This window comes from Symphalangus syndactylus, chromosome 18 (genome assembly GCF_028878055.3).
Source record: "Symphalangus syndactylus isolate Jambi chromosome 18, NHGRI_mSymSyn1-v2.1_pri, whole genome shotgun sequence".
Taxonomy (NCBI): Eukaryota; Metazoa; Chordata; class Mammalia; order Primates; family Hylobatidae; genus Symphalangus; species Symphalangus syndactylus.
In genome coordinates, this window is record NC_072440.2 from 105439566 (window position 1) to 105464912 (window position 25347).

The 25347-nt window shown below is 40.6% G+C and overlaps 1 protein-coding gene across 1 annotated transcript; it reads right to left on the bottom strand.

The window, feature by feature from the left end:
* Positions 1-1658: 1658 nt before the first annotated feature.
* Positions 1659-23851, bottom strand: LOC129467565 (S-adenosylmethionine-dependent nucleotide dehydratase RSAD2). Its single transcript, XM_055252063.2, has 6 exons — positions 22967-23851; positions 15937-16098; positions 12321-12550; positions 8858-9007; positions 5504-5536; positions 1659-3201 (listed from the first exon to the last, which is right to left on the bottom strand). Exons 1-6 carry the CDS (start codon positions 23310-23312, stop codon positions 3037-3039), a joined length of 1086 nt encoding a protein of 361 aa, XP_055108038.1. The 5' UTR covers positions 23313-23851; the 3' UTR covers positions 1659-3036.
* Positions 23852-25347: the final 1496 nt, after the last annotated feature.

Here is a 25347-nt window from a genome sequence, read left to right on the forward strand (position 1 = left end):
AAACCACCATGACATGTGTATACCTCTGTAACAAACCTGCACGTTCTGCACATGTATCCCAGAACTTAAAGTATAATACACATACACATACACACACACATATATATGCACATGTATCCCAGAACTTAAAGTATAATACACATACACATACACACACACATATATATATGCTATAGAAAATACTTTGACATATACAATGGTTTGCTACTTTCATTATTCTCCACTATTCATTGTGTAGAGTGTATGTATTCATAATTGATAAATTCAAATGTGCGTAAATTTAAAATTTTTATGTAACTAGACTTATTTTCTATCTCCAGGCTCCGGTTCTAGTTAATATAAGAAACAATATTGTCACTTCTAGACAAACATGGCCAAATAAAATTTTGGATTAAAAAAGAAATAATTAAATGCAACATAAAATATCTTCCCTTAACATGTAAGATACCTCCATGAAATTGTTCCTTGCTTTCCCAATTAAATGTGTTTTACAAAACTGACACTCACATTTAAAACTGAAAACATAAAGCAACACACTATATAGACTGAATTTGAATTTACTGTAATGTTAGAAGTCCTTATTTCTCCCCTTTAAGAGAAATTAACATTTGAATATTTTAAACATTAAGGCCTTGAAAATCCTGACAGTGCATTAGGTGGTGGGGGGGCGGGGGGGGGGTGGTGAGCGTGGCATGTGAATAATAGTGGATAAAACGGCTGAAAATGTATTTAACGTAGCTTATAGTTTTATTTCATTTTACATTACATTCCTCTTTGGGGAAAGAAAAATACAGTTTCCCTCAGCTAGAAAAAAATTCATTCCAACTCAGAAGATTCAAACTTCAAATTCAGATTTGGTTTCAAATAACACTGATTGAATACCTGCTGTATATCAGTGTCCTTGGGCTTTCACATATGTGACCTTTCTTAGTTGAACTCTCTTGTTTTTTTTTTTTTTTTTTTTTTTTTTTTTTTTTTTTTTTTTCTGAGATGGAGTCTTGCTCTGTCATCCAGGCTGGAGTGCAGTGGTGCTATCTTGGCTCTGTAACCTCTACCTTCAGGGTTCAAGCAATCCTCCTGCCTCAGCCTCTTGAGTAGCTGGAATTACAAGTGTACGCCACCATACCTGGCTAATTTTTGTATTTTTAGTGGAGACGGGGTTTCACCATGTTGGCCAGGCTGGTCTCGAACTCCTGACCTTGCGATCCACCCACATTGGCCTCCCAAAGTGCTGGGATTACAGGTGTGAGCCACCGTGCCGTGAGGATCAGCAAAGTGCACTCATGTTAAGTAAAAAATTTGTTCTATGTTTATGCTGATTATATGAAGGTCATCATAGCTTAGATACAATCAAAACCCATAGGGAACAACTTTATAATTCATTTTTCTCTTTTCTTACAAAAAAAGTAAATAGGTAAAATGGAAAATAGAAGACAACCTATCCTATCCTGGATGAGACATGCACATATTTACATTGAATTATAGACTTAAAATTTAAGTAGGAATATTTTTTTTTCTGAGAAACAAAGTCGCAAAAACCAAAACTTTCAAAATCACCAAGTCTTGAAAATAGACTATGAAGCAGAATTTCTGGATGGTGCTTAATGACATCAGGCAACATTTAAATGCCACCTAGTGAGGAACACTGAAATTGCAGCTGAATTAAAATGACCTTTTATTTGCCTGGACAACAAAAATTTTCCATGATTTTGCTTTTTTGAAACAATGATAAGAAATTATTTTTTAGGCAATAAGATACTAAGTGATATCAACAAACTGCATGAGATATTTCCAGAAGGAGAGGATTTTGTTCTCTGATCTAGTTTACGTGACATTTTCCCTCATGCTTGCTTTCTCTGAGCTGACTCTTCTTAAACTGACCTAGATGGTACCCTATTTCAATTGACTCAGAGTTCATTCAAAAATATGATATGGTGACATGGCTTCACTGACATGAAATCCAGGCACTCTCTCTACTCTTGTTCACATTCTTCCTTGCCCAAGGTTCCAGCGTGATTTTAGGATATCTTATGCCAACCCAGTGTGCCATCACTTCTCAGAGATGTAGGGCCAACCAGCTATTCAACTACACTCCTATTCTTTTGCTTGACAGCCTCATGTGGCCAAATGATAGGTGAACAAAGCAATGCAAGCACTGCCCCCACGTCAACTCCATCATCAAATGGAAAGTGCATCTTGGTTTTGCTCAGGATCTTTGAAGAGAAAGGGGCACAACAGGTACCACACACATAGGTAGCCAGCATTCATGGAACAGCCACCGTGGGCTGGGCTGCACCACACCGTCTTTCCATGTGTTATCTCTTTCTAGGGACTTGTTGAAAATTGGTAGGATTATCATATCATATGTTCTTGGAAACAGCTGTTGACTATTTCTATACTTCACAGTAAAAAGTACAACACTGCAATGGCATAAAGGCAAAAAAAATAAAGCATTATAACCAGCAGAAATAATTGAGGCAGATACTTTGTAATGTCTGAGATGTGAAAACTGGTATCTGGATATTTAGCAAAAAATATTGACTCTGTCAAATGAACAAACCTGGAACAAGAAATAGCTTCAAAATGGAAATATAGAAATCATGGTAAACATTGCTTAAAAAATCAAATTCAAATTAAATATTGCCCCCACAGATATCACTAGAGCTTATTTCTTACAAACGCATCATTGAGCTAAATGTCAGGTCCTGTGTATAGGCGCCTTATCTAAGCTTTTTTGAGGTCATTATTCCTGTGTGTTCCTTCTTTTTAGCTAAATCAAACTCAAAAACAGAAGTGCTGTTTCAGTAACAACAAGGTTATAAGCCAATGAAGTAAAGTTAATGGTTTTCCATTGTCTCAGGATTTGCTATCCAAGTTATTCATGTGTTCAGTGACCACAGGTAATCAGATGTCATGTGCAGCAGAAAATCAGGTTTTCAGCCATTGGGAAATACCAACGGGATAAGATTGCAGACAATGGCAGTCACTCTAGGAGTTTTCCCACTGGTGTGTTGAAGTTTCGTTCCACTTTCCACTCTACCAATCCAGCTTCAGATCAGCCTTACTCCATATGTATTTTCCTCCTCGCTTCAGAAACATCTTTTCATCAAATCCACTGAATTGTATAGCTTCTTCTACACCAACATCCAGGATGGACTTGGAAGGGTCCTTCCGTCCCTTTCTACAGTTCAGAAAGCGCATCTAGAAAATTCATAACAGAAACTGGTATATTTCCAACTGATGAATCCTGTAAAACTCAATCTAGACTATTAATCCCAAATAGCTTTTGATATTCAATATGAAAGTCATGTCGACAGATATGTTTTGAAATCTGTGGCTGATATTGAACCCCTTGGACCCCATCTCTCTACTCAACCAGCTCATGATTTGGTGGAAAAGGCTGGGCTAAGCACAGTAGACACCTAAGCACACAATAAACAGAATGATATATGCCCCGCATGGGCAGATGTAGTTCCACTGGGGGAAGGGGTAATCAGGAGAGGCTTCCCCCAAATGCTGACATCTGAATTATGTGTTGAGATTTTAAATTGGAGGGAATGGTATCATAAAAGCACAGAAGTGTGATATAGCATGATGTACTGGGGAAATGGAGGTAGATGGTGTTTCTGGAATAGTAACAATGTGCATGCTTCAGTGCATGCATGCATATACATAAATATTAATAAAGGCTTGTTTTGAGAAATGGAGTGAGGATGAAAAGAAAAGTGTTGCCAAGGCAGGCAGGTGCCAGATCAAGAAGAGTCTTCCATGACCTGTGAAGGCTCTTTGTTTTGATCTTATTCCACCCATTTTCATTTGTTTTATTCTGTCCTATTCTACTCTGTAGGCTGAAATGATTTCTTCACACTCCTTATGACCTACACTGAGTGTTTCACAGGAGCTCAAGTAATACTTGTTGAAGCAAAATGTTATTCAATTGGTAAAAGCAAATTTTGGTTCAACGATGTGTTTTCCAAATATGCGGAGACCAGCGAGTTTGTTGAGGGATGCTGGTCAAAATCCCTAGTCAATCCAAAAATAAATTGTTTGAATTTTCCTCTCTACCTTGGACCCGGAAACTGAATATTTTCCTTATCACCTTTTCCCTGATGCTCTATTAAGAAAGCTTATATTGTTAAGAAATGAAATGAGTATAAACAATGATTGGTTAACTTGAAAATAACAAAATACCAGCTGGGCATGGGGGCCCACACCTGGTATCCTAGCATTTGGGGAGGCCCAAGAGTTGGAGACCAGCATGGGCAACATGGCAAAATCCAATCTCTACAAAAAATACATAAAAATCTAGCTGGGTGTGGTAGTGCACACCTGTAGTACCAGCTACTTGGGAGGCTGAGGCAGAAGGATCACCTGAGCCCAGGAGGCTGAGGCTGCAGTGAGCCAAGATTGTGCCATTGCCCTCTAGCATGGGTGACAGGAAACCCTATCTCAGAAAAAAAAAGAAAAGAAAAGAAAGAAAAGCAAACATCAAAAGTGACAGTAAGCATTTCTCCAAAAAACAAATCCAATTTAAATATCGAATTCAAGGTTGTTGGAGCTTATTTCTTTAAAATATGTCTTCGATTGGGAGGCCGAGGCGGGCGGATCACGAGGTCAGGAGATGGAGACCACGGTGAAACCCCGTCTCTACTAAAAATATAAAAAAAATTAGCCGGGCGTGGTGGCGGGCGCCTGTAGTCCCAGCTACTCGGAGAGGCTGAGGCAGGAGAATGGCGAGAACCCAGGAGGCAGAGCTTGCAGTGAGCCGAGATCGCGCCACTGCACTCCAGCCTGGGTGACAGAGCGAGACTCCGTCTCAAAAAAAAAAAAAAAAAAAAAAAAAAATATGTCTTCGAGTGGAATTATTTGTCCTTTGCTAGGAAGAGTGGCAAAGGTTATAGATCTAGAAAAAAAAAAAGACAGGAAAGGGGAAAGTGATTTGTTTTTCAATTTTGAGAAGGGTAGGTTTCCCTCTTCCTTTGGAAGGCAGTGGGGGTAGGAATAATATCAGTGGTGTTTGGAGCAGAAACATAAGCCTCTCCTTACGAAAGCTAAGGTTTATCAATCAGAAGACAACTGGCTGTGCCTGGTTTGTCCAAGATAATGAGAAGAGTGATATGGCCTTCCTCCAAAGTAGGCTGGATGCCCTATCTCAGGAGAGCCTCTAGCCCAGGACTACATAACAGACGACTCTGTTGTGTGTGATAACGGGTTCAATGTGACATCCACAGATGCATAGCTATATGGCAGACAATATCACATGGTGCTCAGTGCAAACCAATGCTGGGACCTGGGTTCAAGCTTATTTTGTTCCAGTGTTTAGCTCCACATTTGACCCTGTGAAGTGAGGGCTCTGGCGTAATCGTAATCACTGACCATCAAACTGTGAAGTGCTAATTAAGAAGGACAGATAGGTACTAGATAGTTATGCTCATGGAACTCAACTCTGGCATTGTTGCTAATTAATTAATTGTTAACTTTCTAACTCATTGGAAATACTCACATATTCATCCAGAATAAGGTAGGAGTCTTTCATCTGCAAAGGAGAAGTGAATACAAATTTAGTTTCAGGTGCATTTCACAGTATGTGAGCTCAACTGTCCACCTGTAGTGTTTGCATTGTATTATTTTGGATCGAGCATTTCTCATTTCCCTTGAGTTGCCTTTGGCATGGCCCTCGCAAGACAAGGCTCTGTTTGTGTGCATTCGGTTTCCAACAGATCACAGCATGCCTGGATTCTCTGCTCTTTGCTGAAAAGGTCAAACATCAGAACCTTCATCCTGAAGGCTTCCCTGACAGTGAACTCCAAGGCAATTTCCCCATCCCTTCACACTTTGGGAGAGCCGTTTTCCTCTTCACGTGATATTTCCAATGACTGTGTCCGCCATGTATCTAATTTCCTCCTTTTCAATTTATAAAGCAGAACTCTCTTGAATGCCATTTTTTGGAGCTAAAGGGTGGATTTACCTGAGGATTTTATTATTACCCTAACATCACTTATAAATAGTTATGACTTCTGTAAGTATAGAGAAGCTGTACCTGCACTGGTGATGGCAAGGTATTCCTTCTATACCTATCCTTGTAGACAGGCGTCTGTAAAATGTTTTCTGTAAAGGGCCAGGTAGCAAATATTTTCTGCTTGGCAGGCCACACAGTCTGTCACAACTAATCAACTGTGCTTTGCAGCCCAAAATCCACCACAGACGATACATAAGAAAAATAGCTTGGCTGAGCTCCACTGAAACTTAATTTATGGACCCAGAAAACCAGCTTTTACATAATGTTCACAGGTCACAAATACGATTCTTGTTTTGATGTTTTCCCTCATTAAGTCTTAACTTGCATCCTGTACTACAACAGGTGGCAGGCCAGACCCATCCCTGGGGCCAGCATTTGCCAACTCCTATGCATGGATAGGAACAGACCTGCTATTGAATGTCTAGTGGGGTACCAGTAGCATCAGCATCATCTGGGAACTAGTTCAAGGTGCAGAGTGGTGGGCCCACCTCAGACCCACTGAGTAGAGGTCTGCTGCTTCACAAGATCCCAGGTGATTTGATGAAGCTCCAAACAAACTGGCTAAAAGGTTTGTGGGCTTTGGGGTCATCAAAATTCAGATTTTGCCCCTGATACAAGTCAGGTAAATGAGTACCTACCACTCGGCCTCTTGATGTATACAATGGGGATGATAAAACGTGGCTCATGAAGCATTAGTGAAAATGGCAATGAGTCAAAGGGTTAACAGTCCCTCTTAAAAAGGAGGCACTCAACCAGACTTTCTTTGATGGAGTTTTAAAAAATCAAATAAAATAGTGCATAGAGGAAAACCTCCTCTATCCCCTTTCTCTTCTTTTTGATGGTCATCCTGTCCTCCATTCTGGGATTTTCTTATTCATGTTCACTTCAACATTACCTTTTAAACTTGAACCATTTACCTAGAGCCTCGAAAGTCTAAAGCATAAGGAATGAATGTCTGCTCTTTGAGCTCCTAGCATTACTTAAGCATATGGCGTAGAGATTTTCCTGTATGTGTATTTTTGGATGGCAGATGGAGAAGCTGTTTTTAAAATAATAAAACTAATACTTCAGTTACAAAATTTTAAAGTTCAAAAAGTTATAAAGGTGACTAAAACTACTTATAATTCCACTACTCCAAGATAACCAAAGGAATTATGTAGAGATACTTTTTTTTACACATTAGGATTAAACTTCAAATTAATTTTGCATACTGTTTTTTATCTGTACCTACTATTATATTATCAGAATTTCTCCTTGTCACTTAAAAATTTTTGGAATATGCTTGTTAGTGTAACATTTCATTCTGTGAACCTACAGATTTACTCATTCTCTGTATGCTGAATGACAGGCTATCTTTATTTTTTTTTTTGGTATTATTCTTTTTTTTTTTTTTTTTTTTTCGAGACAGAGGCTCGCTCTGTCGCCCAGGCTGGAGTGCAGTAGCGCGATCTCTGCTCACTGCAAGCTCCGCCACCTGGGTTCATGCCATTCTCCTGCCTCAGCCTCTCGAGTAGCTGGGACTACAGGCGCCTGCAACCACGCCCAGCCATTTTTTTGTATTTTTAGTAGAGATGGGGTTTCACCGTGTTAGCAAGGATGGTCTCGATTTCCTGACCTCGTGATCCGCCCGTCTCAGCCTCCCAAAGTGCTGGTATTACAGGTGTGAGACAACATACCCGGCCGGTATTATTCTTAATACTGCAGTAACATATCCTTACATAAGTATTTCTCTACTTCTGTGAATATTTCTCATGTTTTAAGGTGGAATTTCTAAATTCAAATATGTGGCTATTATAAAGGTTATAAAGTTAGCAATTCGTTTTCTAGGAAAGTTGCAATAATTTATACTCTTGCTAACAATATGAACTTGGCTCTCTTACTGCAACTTTATGCTTCATATTTTATTTTGTATTTCTTTGAATATAGACAATATCAAATGCTCTTAAAATGTTTATTCACCATTTTTTTTTTCTGTAAATTACCTACTTATGCCCACTGGATGTTTTGCTTTTTTGGTGTTAATAGATTCTTATGGATTTAAATAACTTTTCATATATAATACTTTATTTTATACAATTCAGTATATCATGTTAACATATTTAACTTTTAATTTTATGATATGTGTGACATATTTTTAATTTTATGGATTCAATTATACTATCATAATTTTTTTAAAGTTTGTATCTTTCATTAATAAGGAAGTTCCTTATTAATGGATTTTTTTTTCTGTAGCTTCTGAGAACACATTTTTAGATACCCGGCTTCTAGTAATACCTGAAGCTCCACAGTGTAGACATGCTTTGGCCAACCTTGTTTTATCTGTGTATGAAATTTGTGCTAATAGGATGGATCCAATTGTCATTACATTAGAAAACTAAACGGGAAACACTTCTTCTACATTCTGTGCAACATAACAAAATTATACATAGAGATTATTTAACTAAGTAAAGTGATAATGTTGATATCAATAGAGTGGCATTCATTAGTTCTATGTTTAGGGGCTATGTCATGCATGTATGACACATAGGGACATTATACTTATATGAATCATATAGCAAGAATATCTACATGAATCTATATACAATTGTATCATCTGCAAAGTACCACTGTATCCATCGTGGATAGAGAAACTGAAGCTCTCTAAAGACCCCACAGCTGGGAGGTGGCAGAGCCAATGGCAGCCCTCAGCCCTATCTGCCCTGACATGGCACTCCTCCCATTTGTCACCACCGAACCCTCTAAAATAATAATGTGTGAGGTCCTTGACTGAGAGACTTCCCTTTTGGGAATGAATCTGAATGTATGACGATAAAGAAAACAACTTTTGCTTTATACAACCTTCTGGTTAGATTCAGGCACCAAGCAGGACACTTCTTTGTGGCGCTCCAAGAATCTTTCAAATTCTTCATCACCAATAACAAATCTTTCTGCTTCTCTTAGAGCATCTTCTCCACAATTCTCACCCTCAATTAAGAGGCACTGGAACACCTGAAAGGCAATGGTAGTGTTTGCTTTGCAGAGAGCTTTCCATCCTGTTTTCCCCCAAACCTCACTCCCCCTTTTCAAGCTTCATCTCTTCTGAGCAAAGAGACTCTACGAGCTGAGGAACAATCTAGAAAGATATTACTTTGGGGAAATGAAAGCTAGCCCTGAAATTTAGGAATATGGTGTCAGAAGCACAAACATTCTTAAAATATAAACTTTCAAAAACTTGTCGAGATTATGTTTGATTGAGTCATAATATTTTCAGACAACAAAATAATGGGCACTTATTGAAAACATATAAACTATAAAAGAGCATAAAAATAAATCATGTGTAATCCCATAACCCAGAAAAGCACATTTTAAAAACATTGTTTTCTCTGCTGATTTTTAATATATTCTTATGAGGGCCTCTAGCATATGTCTGTCTGTTTTTCTTTTTCTTTTTTTTTTTTTTTGAGACGGAGTCTCGCTCTGTTGCCCAGGCTGGAGTGCAGTGGCGCAATCTCGGCTCACTGCAAGATCCGCCGCCCGGGTTCACGCCATTCTCCTGCCTCAGCCTCTCTGAGTAGCTGGGACTACAGGCGCCCGCCACCACACCCGGCTAATTTTCTTTGTATTTTTAGTAGAGATGGGGTTTCACTGTGGTCTCGATCTCCTGACCTTGTGATCCGCCCGCCTTGGCCTCCCAAAGTGCTGGGATTACAAGCATGAGCCACCGCACCTGGCCTCATATGTCTGTTTTTCATGTAATACCTAAGAACAGTTTTTCAAAATCATTAATATTCTCTTTCAACAGTCTTTTAAGTAAACAAATACGTGTGTATGAGTGTGGACAGTGTATTATTCTATACATACTACCATCGTTTGAAAATAAAAGTCAGTCCTAGAAAAGGCAAGAAGTGAAGAGACTTGCCCAAGGTGACAAACGGTGACAGCCAACCCAACACAGAGCCAGGACAAACCCACATCTAAAGGGTTTCCATGGAAAGGATTATTCTACACAGAATTTCACTAATATCATCATCTGAACCAGTCAGATGCCACTGTAGTCAGATGAGAAGAAATTGTGAACACTTCAATGTTGCCTTTTTTGCTCACTCTTTATTTTTCCTCTTCTTTTTTGCTCCTCAGTCTTTTGATATCTGCCTCCACTGGCCCCTGGTCATAGGATAATTTTGCTATTTGCTTTCATGGTATCTTCCTTAATAGACTGTGAGCATCTTGGGAGGGGTTGTCACCCATCCCCATGCCCTATCCAGGCTCAGGGTAAGGAGAGGCCTGTCAGGGAGGGAATGCCCTTCCATGTAGGTTTGAATCATGAGCAGACTTGACTATCAAAGAAGACATACATCATGGGCATTTTTTTCCACAGACTTTGACTCCAGAATCAGCCAGCTAGACTGGAAGGGCTTCTGCAGGAGAAAAGCAAGCCATAGGAGCTGGAAGGGGAACAATATTGAGGGTGTGGGATTGGGCATGAGGGAGTAGAAGTAGCCCTCTCCTCCCATGCTGCTGGAGCAAGCCTACAGGTCACAACAAAGCCTCCCAGTGAGCAATCGCATGCCCAGTGCTGTTGTCCCGGGGACACGGCTGGTGACACCTTCCAGCCCACAGCCTCGCAGTGGAGGAGGCAGCCTCAGGAAACTAGGTTCTGAGTGCAATGTACGATTGGACTAAGAACAGGCACCTGATCCACAAGCATCAATTTACATCAATTGGAAGCCTGCATACATCAATAATCTGGTTTTCCAAACAGGCAGAAACTAGCCTTCCACCAAAAGAGGATCTTGATGGCAAATCTACAGTGAATCAGATGAATGGGAGCCAGTGTAGGAGTCAAAATATCTGAGAGAAAGGCCATGAGATAGGAGAAAACCAAGCTGTGGGGAAAAAATACTTACACATCTGAAAAAAGGACACCAAAAGAGAACAATGAGGAAGACAGTAACAGGAAACACGGGGAAGAGGAGAGAGGTGGGGACAGGAGAGGGGCAGGCAGGAAAGTCAACATGTCTAAGGCAGCTTAGCCCTCCCGCTGGAGCCTCTGCCTTCCTGGTGGATTGTGTCCCTGTTTTTCCTATCAGACCTCTCGCTTTAGCTTTTCTCCAGTTCCTTCTAGACCTGGGAATGTGGCTGATAATCATGTCCTGATATATGTAACCAAAAGTTCAAGTTCAACATACCTATTAAAAATTTTTGAAAGTAGCATCTCCAGCTTCCCCTAACCCATTTCCACATATTACAGGACAGCTTCAGGAAAATGATAGAATATCCCTTTCCCTCCTCCCTAATTCTATTTGGAATGCTGACATGGGATTTAAAAAAACAGCCAAGGCAGCTTTGAAGGAAAAGCTGTTCTTTGTGCGGGCAAGCCTTCTAGTCTGGATGTGCCTTTCTTCTTCAGGTCTTTGCCACCTACGAAAATTCTTTCCATTTTTCAGAGCATAGACAAATGCTTCCTCCTACATGAAGCCTTCCACTTAAGCTCAGTCTGTTTTGCCATTTCACGGTATGGTAGCACACATAGCTTTCTATCATGTGACTTTTCCCACATCTCTTTTTGTGTGTTTGTGCTAGCACTGAGCTCTGCATCTTATCTTTCATTTCACTGGGACTGCTTGTTAGAAATATATGTTTGTGCAAGCCCTCCCTGCTATGCTTGCTTTCACCACAGGCCCTGTTTCAGGGCAGCAGATATGAGGCCCAAGAAGCTGCTTCTTAAACAGCCTCCTGATTTGATTCTGATGAGCAGTCAAAGGTAGAAAACTGGGATTTCAGTCATGCGTGTCTGCATGGAGTGGGAGCTGCATATGTGGAGCTGGCTCGCATGTGTATGGACTTTAGGCTTTTAGTAGCTGGTAGTGGGGCCAGCCCTAAAGCATGAATCTGGGAATAAAGGTCCCATTTTGCTACAACTTGGGGATGACTTTACCCCTAATGTCTTCCAGAAATTCACTGCATCAGAATTTATGAGGAACCAGTATCTGTCCATCCATAAGCCAAGAGTTTTAAAAATAAATTTAGACTTTCTATGAACATATTCTTCCAAACATTTCCTAGCACTGAGCATATTTTTTGATGTTTATCCTCACAATATTTCCAAAGGAAATCATTTCAAGTTTTCAGAAAAGGGAAGTAAGGCAAAGAAAAGTATAGTTTTAATCTAACAGAGCTGAAAGACCAAGAACCTGACTTCTGGACTGCCTTAAGGAGTCCAGAGTTCTCTTGTATCAGTATTGTTTTCAGTTTAATTGAAAAAAGTCATTCCTGAATGTTTTCTTGAAGAAAATCAGCAAAAGCGACCTTGTGTACTTACTTTCCAGCGGACGGGGTTTAGTGCTTTGATCTGCTCCGTCATGTCCTCTTCCACGTTGAAACGATTAACGACAGAATTTATCTTGAAAGCGACTCTATAATCCCTACACCACGTCCTCAGCTTTTGAAGGTTTTCTACGTGGTTCTTCTTTCCTTGGCCACGGCCAATAAGGACATTGACTTCCTCGTCAAAGCTGTCACAGGAGATAGCGAGAATGTCCAAATACTCACCTGAGGGAAAATGATCATCTTTAAACTTTTCTATCCAAGGACCGAGCCCCTCGGGCTATTTAGATCTCTTGTGAAAAAATATATCTTGTTTACATTTTTAAAAAGACACTTTTCCTTATACCCACAAAACTCACTCAGATATGAATTATACTTTCTTCTTGTGTCAAACTTGAAAAACTAAATATATATGTAAAATAATGATGCAAATACTTAGTTGATTATTTGAAAACTCTGCACATGTATGTGAGCACTTACTGATATATTTAAATGAGGTTTTTCATTTATTCCTGCATACAAATTATGTAATTTTTGAGGCAGGTAGATATATTTGGATGCCTCTAGACTTATTTATGAACAATTATAAATTTACTTCTTTTTCTTTCCATCACACAGATAAAATTGCTCTGTTGAAGATCCCTAGTATTTTTGCTAAGTTCATCAGCTTCTTCTGGACATCTTCTTGATAGTTGGCTCATCAACTAAATATTTAGAGACATTCTATGTGATGTCAGAGACAACTGTGTTAGATGCCAAGAAAACCAAGAGAAAGGGAAGCCTGGTGTGGGAATAAAGTGTAAACAGACCCCTCCTTGCAACATGGTATGTGAAGAGCTGTGATAGTGTGTCGTTTTGGGAGCACAGAAAGTGTTCACAATTACCTTCGCTTTGGTTTCTGTCACACTAGTTTCTACTCCACCTCTCTTATCATCCCTCCAATTTCCTCTGCTCCTTCATGGTATCCACTTACCTCTTAAGTACAGGTATTCTCAATGGCTGACTCACTCCTTGCAGTTGATTAAGTCTGAGTTTTCCTAGTTTTGTGACTTTTTAAGAGTTGACTCTTTTTCTTAAAATTACTTTCAAATTATAGAAGCTGGAGATTCCAAAAACTCTTTAAGCAACTATCCTCTAATATTATAAAAAGTCATTTTAACTCCTATTTTGGGCTAATTTTATTTTATCCGTATGTAACATATGCCCTCAAAACATCTAGCATAAACTGGAGCCAGAAGAAGGCAACTGTCCATGATTTAAAACAACTCAAAACGTTCTAAAAATTGATCTCAAATAAATTCCTAATGGCATATCACATTGTGAAAAGGCAAGTAACTGAGCACCTGACCTCCAAACAGACCAGAAATTAAGTTCAAAACCAAAAACATAGAGACTTATCAGTTATACTAAAGACAGACCTAGTTGATTTCCAAGTCATCTGAGGATCTGTAAGTCAATTGCTATATTCTGTCCCCTTTCCAACTTTTGCTATATGTCCATGATAACTATCCTTCTGTCCTCAGCTTTTCCTTGCCAAAGCTCTTGGGAAGAAAGATTTAATGGAGCAGGTCTGTTTGCTCAGTCACTACATCTTTCCAGGAAAACCTGGAACCATGGTGGAATCTTGGCCAATCCCTGCATATATGGTGACTACAATATTCTATACATCATTGGTGAGGTGTATAAACCTGGAGCAATGGGGCATGTTGAGTCAACTTGTCAAGACTTCTCAGGATTGTTTAACAAAATCCACGATTTCCTTGGTTGCATTGTTGAGGTCCTGAGTTTCAGTTCCAATAGCTGGTTACATAGCAGCATGTGCATAACTGACTAGCCCTGTATAAAGCCTCAGACCCTAAGAATCAAATGGACCTTCCTGTGCAAAGACATTCCAAATATGTCCCTATAGTTCACTGCTAGAGAGAAAGTACAACCTGTGAGGCCTGGGATGGAGAAGGACTCAGAGCCTGTGTCTGGACTCTCTGGACTCTGGTGATATGTATGTCTTTACCCTGCTGTTTCTGTTCTGCATCCTTTACTCTAATAAACCCTAGCCATTAGTATAGCTGGCTATTGAGTGTTGGAAGTCCTTCTAGCAAATTACCAAACTTGTAGAGGTTGTGGGGCTCTGAAACAGCTCTGTTCATCCACTCAAGCGCATAGACCCATCCCTGACCCATTAAGCCAGAGGTGGAAAATTAGCAGCTTATGGGCCAGATAGGCATCTATATACATTTGTTCCTCACAATGCCTAAAAATATTTCTAATTATTTGCAAATATTTATAATTGCAGATTTTTGATCTATGTTTAATAATTTGAGGATCATCCAAATTCTCTTGCAGCACAAAAATCAAGGAAAGCTGCTAGCTGGCTCTCCACTCATCACTCATGCACTATAGGAGCAGGGCGCAATGCTTCCCGTTCTCCACAGTCCTCATGCTTTCCTGTTGTCTCCATGCTGCTGCCAGTGTCCTTTCTTATATGCTTCTAAATTCGCTAATTTATACCACTTTCTTCCACAAGCCTGAGAGATCTGACCTGGGCATGCAGTACTGTCCCTACTCTGCACACCACGAGGACGTCCCGGATGGCTGATCTTGGAGGAAGGGCATTGGCTGGGTACCCACCCAGAAAACCCCTCCAGTTAGCCTCCATCACACTGCTTCCTCAGTTTCTTTTTTCTCTGAGTATGGTTCCCAAAGTTCACTTTTGAACCTCAGACCCCCTGTGTGACAAAGTGCCTCCCTTCACTGCCGTTTTTGTTTCACATACTTGTAGGCCCTTCCTAATTCACCTGCAACCTGACACCTTGACTCTTCCTACCTGCTTAACCCTTATCAGATGGACCCTCCAACCCACATCCACAGCGCCTCTCCCCCACAGTCCGCACCATCACAGATGGGGTATCAGAGATGTCTCGGCAACATCCTCAACAGATTAGAAATGCAGCTTCTCTTTGAAAGACTTCAAGGCTCCAACAGCTCATAGAAACAAGAACAGAGAATTCTACTGTAACAGGTTATACCTGTTTCCCAACATGACAGTCCGTATAAGAAGAGCTAATGTTTTCCAAGCTCTTGCTAAGTTTTAAGAACTGCTATACGGACATGACATCTGCAGAAAACTGAACTGCGAGGAATCTCAGCAGCCTTAGAATTCAGCGGTTCTTAATCCTGGCTACACGGTGGAATCCCTTGGAGCCCTCCACATTGGCCAATCCACACACCACGAGGTTCTGATAAGATTGGTCATGGATCCAGTCCAGTCCCAACAGAGATATTTTATTACAACGCTGTCAAATGTGCTAATTTTCCTACCTAGTGTCTAAACTAAGGCCATAGATCTTGCATTTGCTAAATTGCAATGTACAAGATAGTCATCTCAGTAAAAGGTCTATTATCTAACTTGCCAAACTTGTTTACCGAGAGCCCTAAGGAACTAAAACTGCCATAACGCCGTGCACAGCTTGAAAAGCAATTAGAGTAAGCAAGATTAGTTTTTCCTCCCTTCCAGTTCCTCAGCAGGTCTGGCTGAAGGCCCAGGATGGAAGGAAATATAAGAACTAACAATAACAGTAGCAATAAGGAGAGTCCCACCCCATGGAGCGCACCATAATTCTGGAACCACCTCTCCCGGATCAGGCTTCCGTTGCTTATGATGCTCACGCTGGGCAGTTGCAGCTCTGCCTTGCAGAACTTCACCAACTTGCCCAGGTATTCTCCCCGGTCGTGAATAAATGGCTCTCCACCTGAAAAGTTGATCTTCTCCATACCTGTGCAAGGTGATAAATGAATTTTACAACTTCACAAATACACATTATTATTTTAATAGCAAAAGTAGCATTTTCTCAATGTAAAAAAAAGAAATAAAACTTTCTCATTAATTTCCCCTCCCCTAACCCTGGTTCCCAACACCAATCCCACCCAATGGGAATAGTATGTGTTTAATTCGGGATCTAAACAGGGATGCAGGGAACTGGTTACGCAGATGAATAGAATTGCTCAGACACCAAAGGGTACAATAAGGCAGCACCAGGATTTGCAAAGCAGAAAGCCACATCCCCGCCATGTGGCGTGATTGTCCACGGGCCAGCTGCCAGCCTGGGAATGACACTCCTCCTCACTCTGCGTTTCCATTCCCTACTCCTTGTCCTAGATTCTGCATCGCCCTCTCTCTTGGGCAACTCCCTTATTTTGGAGAATCCCTTTACAAGCTTCCTGAAAAAAGTGTAAAGCAGGAATTAAAGTGATGACTTGTATGCCTCAAAATGGATTGGTGATCAATTGTTTGTCCAGGTATCACATTCTAGGTAAAGTCATTTTCACGCAGTTTTAAATGCTGTTGTTCAGAGGCCTGATAACACCCTCATTTGTACTCCTTTGTAAGTGCATGGCTTTTTCCCTTTCCAGAAGCTTTCTTCCTAATGTTTTGAAATTTCAAGACAGGGTGTCCTAGGAATCTCTCTCTATTCACTGTCTGGCCACCTGGAAGGCCTCAATCTCAAATCATAGCTCTTTATGTTATAAAGAAAAATCTTCTTTTATTATTTGCTTATTCGCACCTTGTCTCAATTTTTCCTTTTTCATCTTTCTGGAACTTCTATTACTGGAATATTGGAGTTTCTAAATTTAACCACTATTTTCTTATCATCTTCCTTCCTATGTCTACCCTGATTTTTTGGTCTCATTTTGGTAAGACTTTACCTTTTCGTCTTTCCATTAAGATTTTAATTTTAGAAACCCCATTTTTAGTTCCCCAGATGCTTCCATATTCTGACTATTCCTTTCCGGGCATTCTATTCTTGTTTCATATATGCAATTCTTTCTCTTATCTCTCTGCAATTACTAGTTATAGATTTTTTTGGAAGTTTTCTTCTTCCTACATCCTCTCTATGTATTTGTTTTGGTGTCTGCCTCTTCTTTTGATGTTTTTATTTGTTCATTCAAATTTCAGTGTGGCACAAAATAGCAGAATGGAATTTCTGTGACGAAGGGAGGGGCTGGTCCAAAGGAGGGTTTCACTACAGAGAGACAGAGAGGTAAACTGGTTTATTCATAGGAAAACCTCCTATTGCCAATATCCTTGGTCTTTACTCTGGGGTCATTTTGTTTTCTCAGAGAAGAACATCTGTTTCTTGCATGTGTTACACATCTGCCTGCCTGCATTGCAGGAGGATGGGGTCTATGCGTTACACACCCGCCTGCCTGCATTGCAGGAGGGTGGGGTCTATGCGTTACACACCTACCTGCCTGCATTGCAGGAGGGTGGGGTCTATGCGTTACACACCTACCTGCCTACGTCCTAGAAGGATGGGCCTGTGCGTCCTACACCTGCCTGCCTGCATTCTAGGAGAATGAACCTGTGCAAACCTCTTTCTTGTCTCTCTTAATCTGTATCTGGCCTCACCATACATCACCCACGGTAATATGGTAAAAGCTTTCAACCCTTAAATAACCCATGGGGAAGGAATTATTATCTGGTTTTTAGTGCAAGAATTGAAGCCAAGAAAGGTTAAACAACTTGCTGAAGATCATAAGGTTAGAGAAAAGTAGAGCTAGGGTACATGCCTAGACTCCAAAGCCTAAAGTCTTTATAACTAGAGAAGCCTCCAGGCTGGTGTGCCTGGAACAGTTTTGGTTTATGGTAGACGAAACAATATCTGTGAGTGAGTTTTAGTGCCCCCTTTAACTCTCAGATGTCTCTACGATTGGACAGTGAGGCATTATATCACCTCCCTATTTATAATCCATCATGCTGGGAGGCAGTTTGAGTGACACTCATTATAACCCGAAAACAAAACAAAACATAATTACCTAAGAAGTGTGGTGATATAGCAGCAGATAAACTGGAGAAAGTAAGACAGAGTCCTGGCCAGTGGCACAGAACTGCTAACAATTTTGAGGAGTATATTTAAAAGGGATGGAAGAATAACAAAAGGGAAGGAATAGAATTTAGAGGCATAATTAAGATCTTAGACAAGCAGTAATTTATTTACAATAGTGTTAACATACACGAGTGATCATATTACAGCCCAGATCTGATGCTCCTTATTTTTAATTCTATTCAGTCTGAGTAGAATTTCAAGACAGTTTAAAAGCCAGGAAAGTAAATAATATATTTTAGAAGCATCTTTAGCCAGAATGGTAAATTTTAATTTTAAATATAATATATAAAATATATATTAAAATTAAAATTTCAATGTGAATTTAAACCTTTAATTACCACTGACAGAGCAGGAGCACCATCATCTCAGACAAACACCACCACTTTAAGTTCCAGCTCCCTTTCTAGCCTCATGCATTTCAAGGAAATCACTTCTCTTCTAACTACAAGCAGCCAGAAAGAGCAGACAGTAGAACACAGACAAGACAGCTTGAGCACAGAGGGAGGTTGAGGGGAAGTCTCTTAGGTAACTGCCAAACTTCACTCTCATACAATGGGTCCCAGTAAAACAGTGGGCCTTAATAAGCACATTAGTTTCTCTTCAGTGTTCTAAGATAGGGAAGCTAAAAGCAGATTCAGGGTGGGTATGCCTGCAGCTGCAGGAAGATGTATAGGAAAAGACACACAACTCTCCCTCCCAGATAAGCACAACAAAGAGAAACAGAAGCAGTCCAAGTCTCTAATATAAACTCTCCCACCCTAAATCCTTATAACTCTTAGTCTGTAAGAGAGTGGGCTCTGACTTAACTCAGCCAGAAGCCCCTCTCAGGTTTGTTTTCTCTAAAATAAACCTGTCCTTGACTGTGGAGCCACCTTTTGTGTTTCTTTCCTCTTTAATTCTTACAACCAAAAAAACAGTTTTCCTCGATTATCTAGAAATCTGTGTAATCTGGTGCATGTATGCTATGCTTTCATTAAAAAGTTAAACAGGCCAGGCGCAATGGCTCACACTTGTAATCCCAGCACTTTGGGAGGCTGAGGCGGGCGGATCACGAGGTCAGGAGATCGAGACCACAGTGAAACCCCGTCTCTACTAAAAATACAAAAAAATTAGCCAGGCGTGGTGGCGGGCACCTATAGTCCCAGCTACTCGGAGGCTGAGGCAGGAGAATGGCGTGAACCTGGGAGGCAGAGCTTGCAGTGAGCCGAGATTGCGCCACTGCACTCCAGCCTGGGTGACAGAGCAAGACTCCATCTCAAAAAAAAAATAAATAAGGCCAGGCGCGGTGGCTCAAGCCTGTAATCCCAGCACTTTGGGAGGCCGAGGCGGGCGGATCACGAGGTCAGGAGATCAAGACCATCCTGGCTAACACAGTGAAACCCCATCTCTACTAAAAATACAAAAAATTAGCCTGACGTGTTGGCGGGCGCCTGTAGTCCCAGCTACTCGGGAGGCTGAGGCAGGAGAATGGCATGAACCCAGGAGGCGGAGCTTGCAGTGAGCCGAGATCGCGCCATTGCACTCCCGCCTGGGAGACAGAGCAAGACTCCGTCTCAAAAAAAAAAAAAATAAAATAAAATAAAATAAATAAATAAATAAATAAATAAATAAGAAAAGTTAAAAAAGGAGGGAAAGAAGCTAGAGATGTTGCTGAAGTTACTAGCTCAGAAGGTACTCTACGAAAGACAGGAGGACAAAGACGGAAGGAAGAACAGATCCGGAGTGGAAGATGTTAAATTTGAAGGTAACATGCTGAGTTCTCTCCAAGATGCTGCCAGTTACTAGCGTGGAGATGCTCAGTAAGCATTCTTGAGAGCTAAGTCCTTGACATATTTGTTAAAAAAATTTTCAGGTTTCCTATTAAAAGAATATCCACCATAATCAAGTGGGCTTCATCCCTGGGATGCAAGGCTGGTTCAACATATGCAAATCAATAAATGTAATCCAGCACAGAAACAGAACCAAAGACAAAAACCACATGATTATCTCAATAGATGCAGAAAAGGCCTTTGACAAAATTCAACAACCCTTCATGCTAAAAACTCTCAATAAATTAGGTGTTGATGGGACATATCTCAAAATAATAAGAGCTCTCTATGACAAACCCACAGCCAGTATCATACTGAATGGGCAAAAACTGGAAGCATTCCCTTTGAAAACTGGCACAAGACAGGGATGCCCTCCCTCACCACTCCTATTCAACATAGTGTTGGAAGTTCTGGCCAGGGCAATCAGGCAGGAGAAGGAAATAAAGGGTATTCAATTAGGAAAAGAGGAAGTCAAATTGTCCTTGTTTGCAGATGCCATGATTGTATATCTAGAAAACCCCATTGTCTCAGCCCAGAATCTCCTTAAGCTGATTAGCAACTTCAGCAAAGTCTCAGGATACAAAATCAATGTACAAAAGTCACAAGCATTCTTGTACACCAATCACAGACAAACGGAGAGCCAAATCATGAGTGAACTCTCATTCACAATTGCTTCAAAGAGAATAAAATACCTAGGAATCCAACTTACAAGGGATGTGAAGGACCTCTTCAAGGAGAACTACAAACCACTGCTCAATGAAATAAAAGAGGATACAAACAAATGGAAGAACATTCCATGCTCATGGGTCGGAAGAATCAACATCGTGAAAATGGCCATACTGCCCAAGGTAATTTATAGATTCAATGCCATCCCCATCAAGCTACCAATGGCTTTCTTCACAGAATTGGAAAAAACTACTTTAAAGTTCATATGGAACCAAAAAAGAGCCCACATAGCCAAGTCAATCCTAAGCCAAAAGAACAAAGCTGGAGGCATCACGCTACCTGACTTCAAACTATACTACAAGGCTACAATAACCAAAACAGCATGGTACTGGTACCACAACAGAGACATAGATCAATGGAACAGAACAGAGTCCTCAGAAATAATGCCGCATATCTACAACTATCTAATCTTTGACAAACCTGACAAAAACAAGCAATGAGGAAAGGATTCCCTATTTAATAAATGGTGCTGGGAAAACTGGCTAGCCATATGTAGAAAGCTGAAACTGGATCCCTTCCTTACACCTTGTACAAAAATTAATGCAAGATGGATTAAAGACTTACATGTTAGACCTAAAACCATAAAAACCCTAGAAGAAAACCTAGGCAACACCATTCAGGACATAGGCGTGGGCAAGGACTTCATGTCTAAAACACCAAAAGCAATGGCAACAAAAGCCAAAAGTGACAAATGGGATCTAATTAAACTAAAGAGCTTCTGCACAGCAAAAGAAACTACCATCAGAGTGAACAGGCAACCTACAGAATGGGAGAAAATTTTTGCAACTTACTCATCTGACAAAGGGCTAATATCCAGAATCTATAATGAACTCCAACAAATTTACAAGAAAAAAACAAACAACCCCATCAAAAAGTGGGCGAAGGACATGAACAGATACTTCTCAAAAGAAGACATTTATGCAGCCAAAAAACACATGAAAAAATGCTCATCATCACTGGCCATCAGAGAAATGCAAATCAAAACCACAATGAGATACCATCTCACACCAGTTAGAATGGCGATCATTAAAAAGTCAGGAAACAACAGGTGCTGGAGACGATGTGGAGAAATAGGAAGACTTTTATACTGTTGGTGGGACTGTAAACTAGTTCAACCATTGTGGAAGTCAGTGTGGCAATTCCTCAGGGATCTAGAGCTAGAAATACCATTTGATCCAGCCATCCCATTACTGGGTATATACCCAAAGGACTATAAATCATGCTGCTATAAAGACACATGCACATGTATGTTTATTGCGGCACTATTCACAATAGCAAAGAGTTGGAACCAACCCAAATGTCCAACAACGATAGACTGGATTAAGAAAATGTGGCATATATACACCATGGAATACTATGCAGCCATAAAAAATTAATGAGTTCATGTCCTTTGTAGGGACATGGATGAAACTGGAAACCATCATTCTCAGTAAACTATTGCAAGGACAAAAAACCAAACACCGCATGTTCTCACACATAGGTGGGAATTGAACAATGAGAACTCATGGACACAGGAAGGGGAACATCACCCTCTGGGGACTGTTGTGGGGTGGGGGGAGGGGGGAGGGACAGCATTTGGAGATATACCTAATGCTAAATGACGAGTTAATGGGTGCAGCAAAACAACATGGCACATGGATACATATGTAACAAACCTGCACATTGTGCACATGTACCCTAAAACCTAAAGTATAATAATAATAAAAAATAAATAAATAAATAAACAATAAAAAAATAAAAGAATATACACAAACTCAAATATAAGATTTAACTACTGCTGCTTTTATGCCAAAGTTTTTATTTTTGTTTCCAACTTTCCTAATTATTAATAACTGTTTCTGGAAAACCCAAATTCGTTAGTGTTGTGGGCAAACTCAGAAAGTAGTACAAACTTCCCAAACCGCCTCTTTCCAAACACCGAGTGTTACAGGGACCTGCCCTTTGCATAGACCCCTTCTTGCTTCCAAGTGGCAGGAGGGACAGGTTTGCTCCACAAATCCCCTGTTCCAGCCCAATTCTGTGATTTAGGAAGGACTAGATGCCCACTCCAAAATTTACTGAATTATTTTCTCATAGGACAACATGCTCACCGTGCAATGGTAAATGGTGACCTCAAGTTTTGGAGAAGCTTTCCAGCTTGTGTGTGTCCCCAGCCCCTTCTCACCTTACCCCACTGCCCAATGGTTGAGAATCCTGATTTCTGTCTGGGACCATGGACTCACCAGCTTCCTTAAGCAAAAGCAATCCTCTCTTTGCTTCCTCAAGGGGCAGCACAAAGGATGTTTTGGCTGTGTGGAAACAGAAGCCGCATTTGTAGTTGCACTGGCGAGTGAAGTGATAGTTGACGCTGGTTGGGATGGTGGGCAGAGGAGGGTCCTCTTCCTCTTCTTTGGTCTCATCTGGCTCTCTCAGAACCAGCTGCTGCTTTGTCCTCTTGGTAGCTAGCAGCCAGAAGGTTGCCCTCAGCCAGCACAACAGCAGGACCAGGCTCCTCCACAGAGAGCTCAGAGGTTGCCTGAACACACTCAGGAGCTTCCCAGGAAAAGCAGCAGGTGTGAGCACCCACATTGTGGCAGATGCCTGGAGCAGAGCAGTCCCTGTATGCCGGGGACTCTCTTTATATAGGGGTGGAAATCAGCAGTCTCTGAGCAACCTGTCATCAAGGAGCAGGACACACCTTCTTTGACTAACACTCAGCTGAGTTAGTTTCGATTTTTCCACGTATGAAACTGAAAGTTGAAACAGGGCCAAGACTGAAGAGTAGAGATCGGGGCAAGCATTCCTGGTTTCTCTACTTATGGCTGCCTCAGTCCACTTGTATTATAACAGTCTCTCTAGCTTGATGTAGTTACAGATGAGGATAGCAGTCTCCATCAATATGTAGCTCTCTGTCTGATAGAGATAGACAAAGGTGCGTTAATCAGCACGCTTTGTACTTATTGCATTGCTTTCTCTTGACATAGCCAAGTAACAGTTTTTGCTCCATCATGGTGGAGGGGTTTCTTCTTAAAGCCAAATAATAAACAGATCGATTGGCTGGTGGAAGATGAGTACAGGATCATTCATCTCAAGACCCCTTTCAGATCACAGTAAAAAAGTATGGAACAAAATTGAATTTAGGTCTTATCCCATTAGCTATTCAGCCTAATTTATGCAAGGTGACAGTGTTAAAATTTAGATATTTATATCTTCCTATATTTCGATATCATTTTTTATAGATGTTTTTAGTTAGAGGAAATCCAATGCTTTTCTAAGATGCTTCCTAATTGGTGAGAATTACGGCGACTCATCATTGATTTATCTTTACAGTTTTCTTAGAAAGCGTTGTTGACCTTTTTACAGAAATCTTCCTTTTAGCCCTGTTTCATCAGAACTGTGTGTAAATGTGTGGTCTTGTGCTTTCGTGACACCCGTAGGAAGTTGGAAGAGTCCTAGTAGCTGAACTTTCAGAGCCACAAATCATGTAGCTGGGTGACTTTGAGTAAGCGACTTTATTTCTCTGGATTTCCATTTCTTCATCAGCAAAGCCACGTATCTCATGTGATTTTTGTGCAGAGTAAAACTGCTAATTTTTGTGAAGAATTCAGAATAGTGCCTGGCAAACTTTAAGTGTTCAGTTAGGGTTATTCTGATACTGTCATATTCTGAATAGAAACAGAAATGACTTATTTTACTTAAAAAAACATTAAATGTGTTTAACTTAACATTTAACATCTGCAAAATTGTATGCTTAATGATTACCAAATATTCAACAGTAGATATATCTCAGGTCCTTGAAATCTCAGCCCAAAGTTTCTTAAACTCTCATGCCATGGTCTTACACAATTGAAAACCACTTTTGGCTAGATCTCGCTTCTTCATAAACATGTGATCATGAGAGGCATACAGGTATCTGTTAAATTTGAATCAAATTCTTTTGGGTTAACTTGGTTCCCCTTTCTGGCTGGAGCAACCTTTGAAGTCTCAAAGGTTAGGTCAGCACAATCCTAGTGGGGGTCTCTTGCAGGCATCTGTTAAAATAGGCTAGGAAAATATTAAAGAGGTGCCAAATGCTTAGCCCAAACATGAGGAGGATCAAGACTTGCAGGGTGGCATGTAGAAGGAACACTACTACAGGGGAAGCCAGCTGGAAATATCTGGAGATCAGAAACTTAACCTAGAAAGTCCAGCTAGGAGGCTTTTTGAAGGTGTTTTTCAGAGATTTGGCTAGCCTTATGATCTTAGATGTTTCAAATTCAACCTGCCTGGAAGTATTTACCCTGCAGAAAGTGGCAGCAACAGCACAAACATCACTCTGTGCAGAGAGGAGACAGTCTAAAGCAATGTGTTTGTCTAGGACCACATGAGCAAGGGAGTCTATGGACCTCTGTTGCATCCTGATGGCCTGGGTGGTAGAGCAGGCAATCCTGTGAACAGTTCAGGAAGGGTTTCTGATCATTTATGAATTCCAAGCACAATCTAGTTTAAATTGGGACCCGAAAAACCTTTCTAATCTAGCTCCTTCTAGGGTTAGCCCTTCTAGATGAATTATATCCTTGAGAGTATCCACAACTATTATCTTCATAATCTGAGGGATTATCATGAGTGTTGAATTATAGCTGTT

Excerpts from the sequence above, each read along its gene's own strand:
- LOC129467565 (XM_055252063.2), bottom strand. The coding sequence starts at position 23,312 with ATGTGGGTGCTCACACCTGCTGCTTTTCCTGGGAAGCTCCTGAGTGTG. Across the intron at positions 5,537-8,857 it reads TGCCTGAATCTAACCAGAAG|ATGAAAGACTCCTACCTTAT; the intron begins GTTGTATAAAGC and ends TCTCCTTTGCAG. Across the intron at positions 3,202-5,503 it reads ACCTTATTCTGGATGAATAT|ATGCGCTTTCTGAACTGTAG; the intron begins GTGAGTATTTCC and ends TGAATTTTCTAG.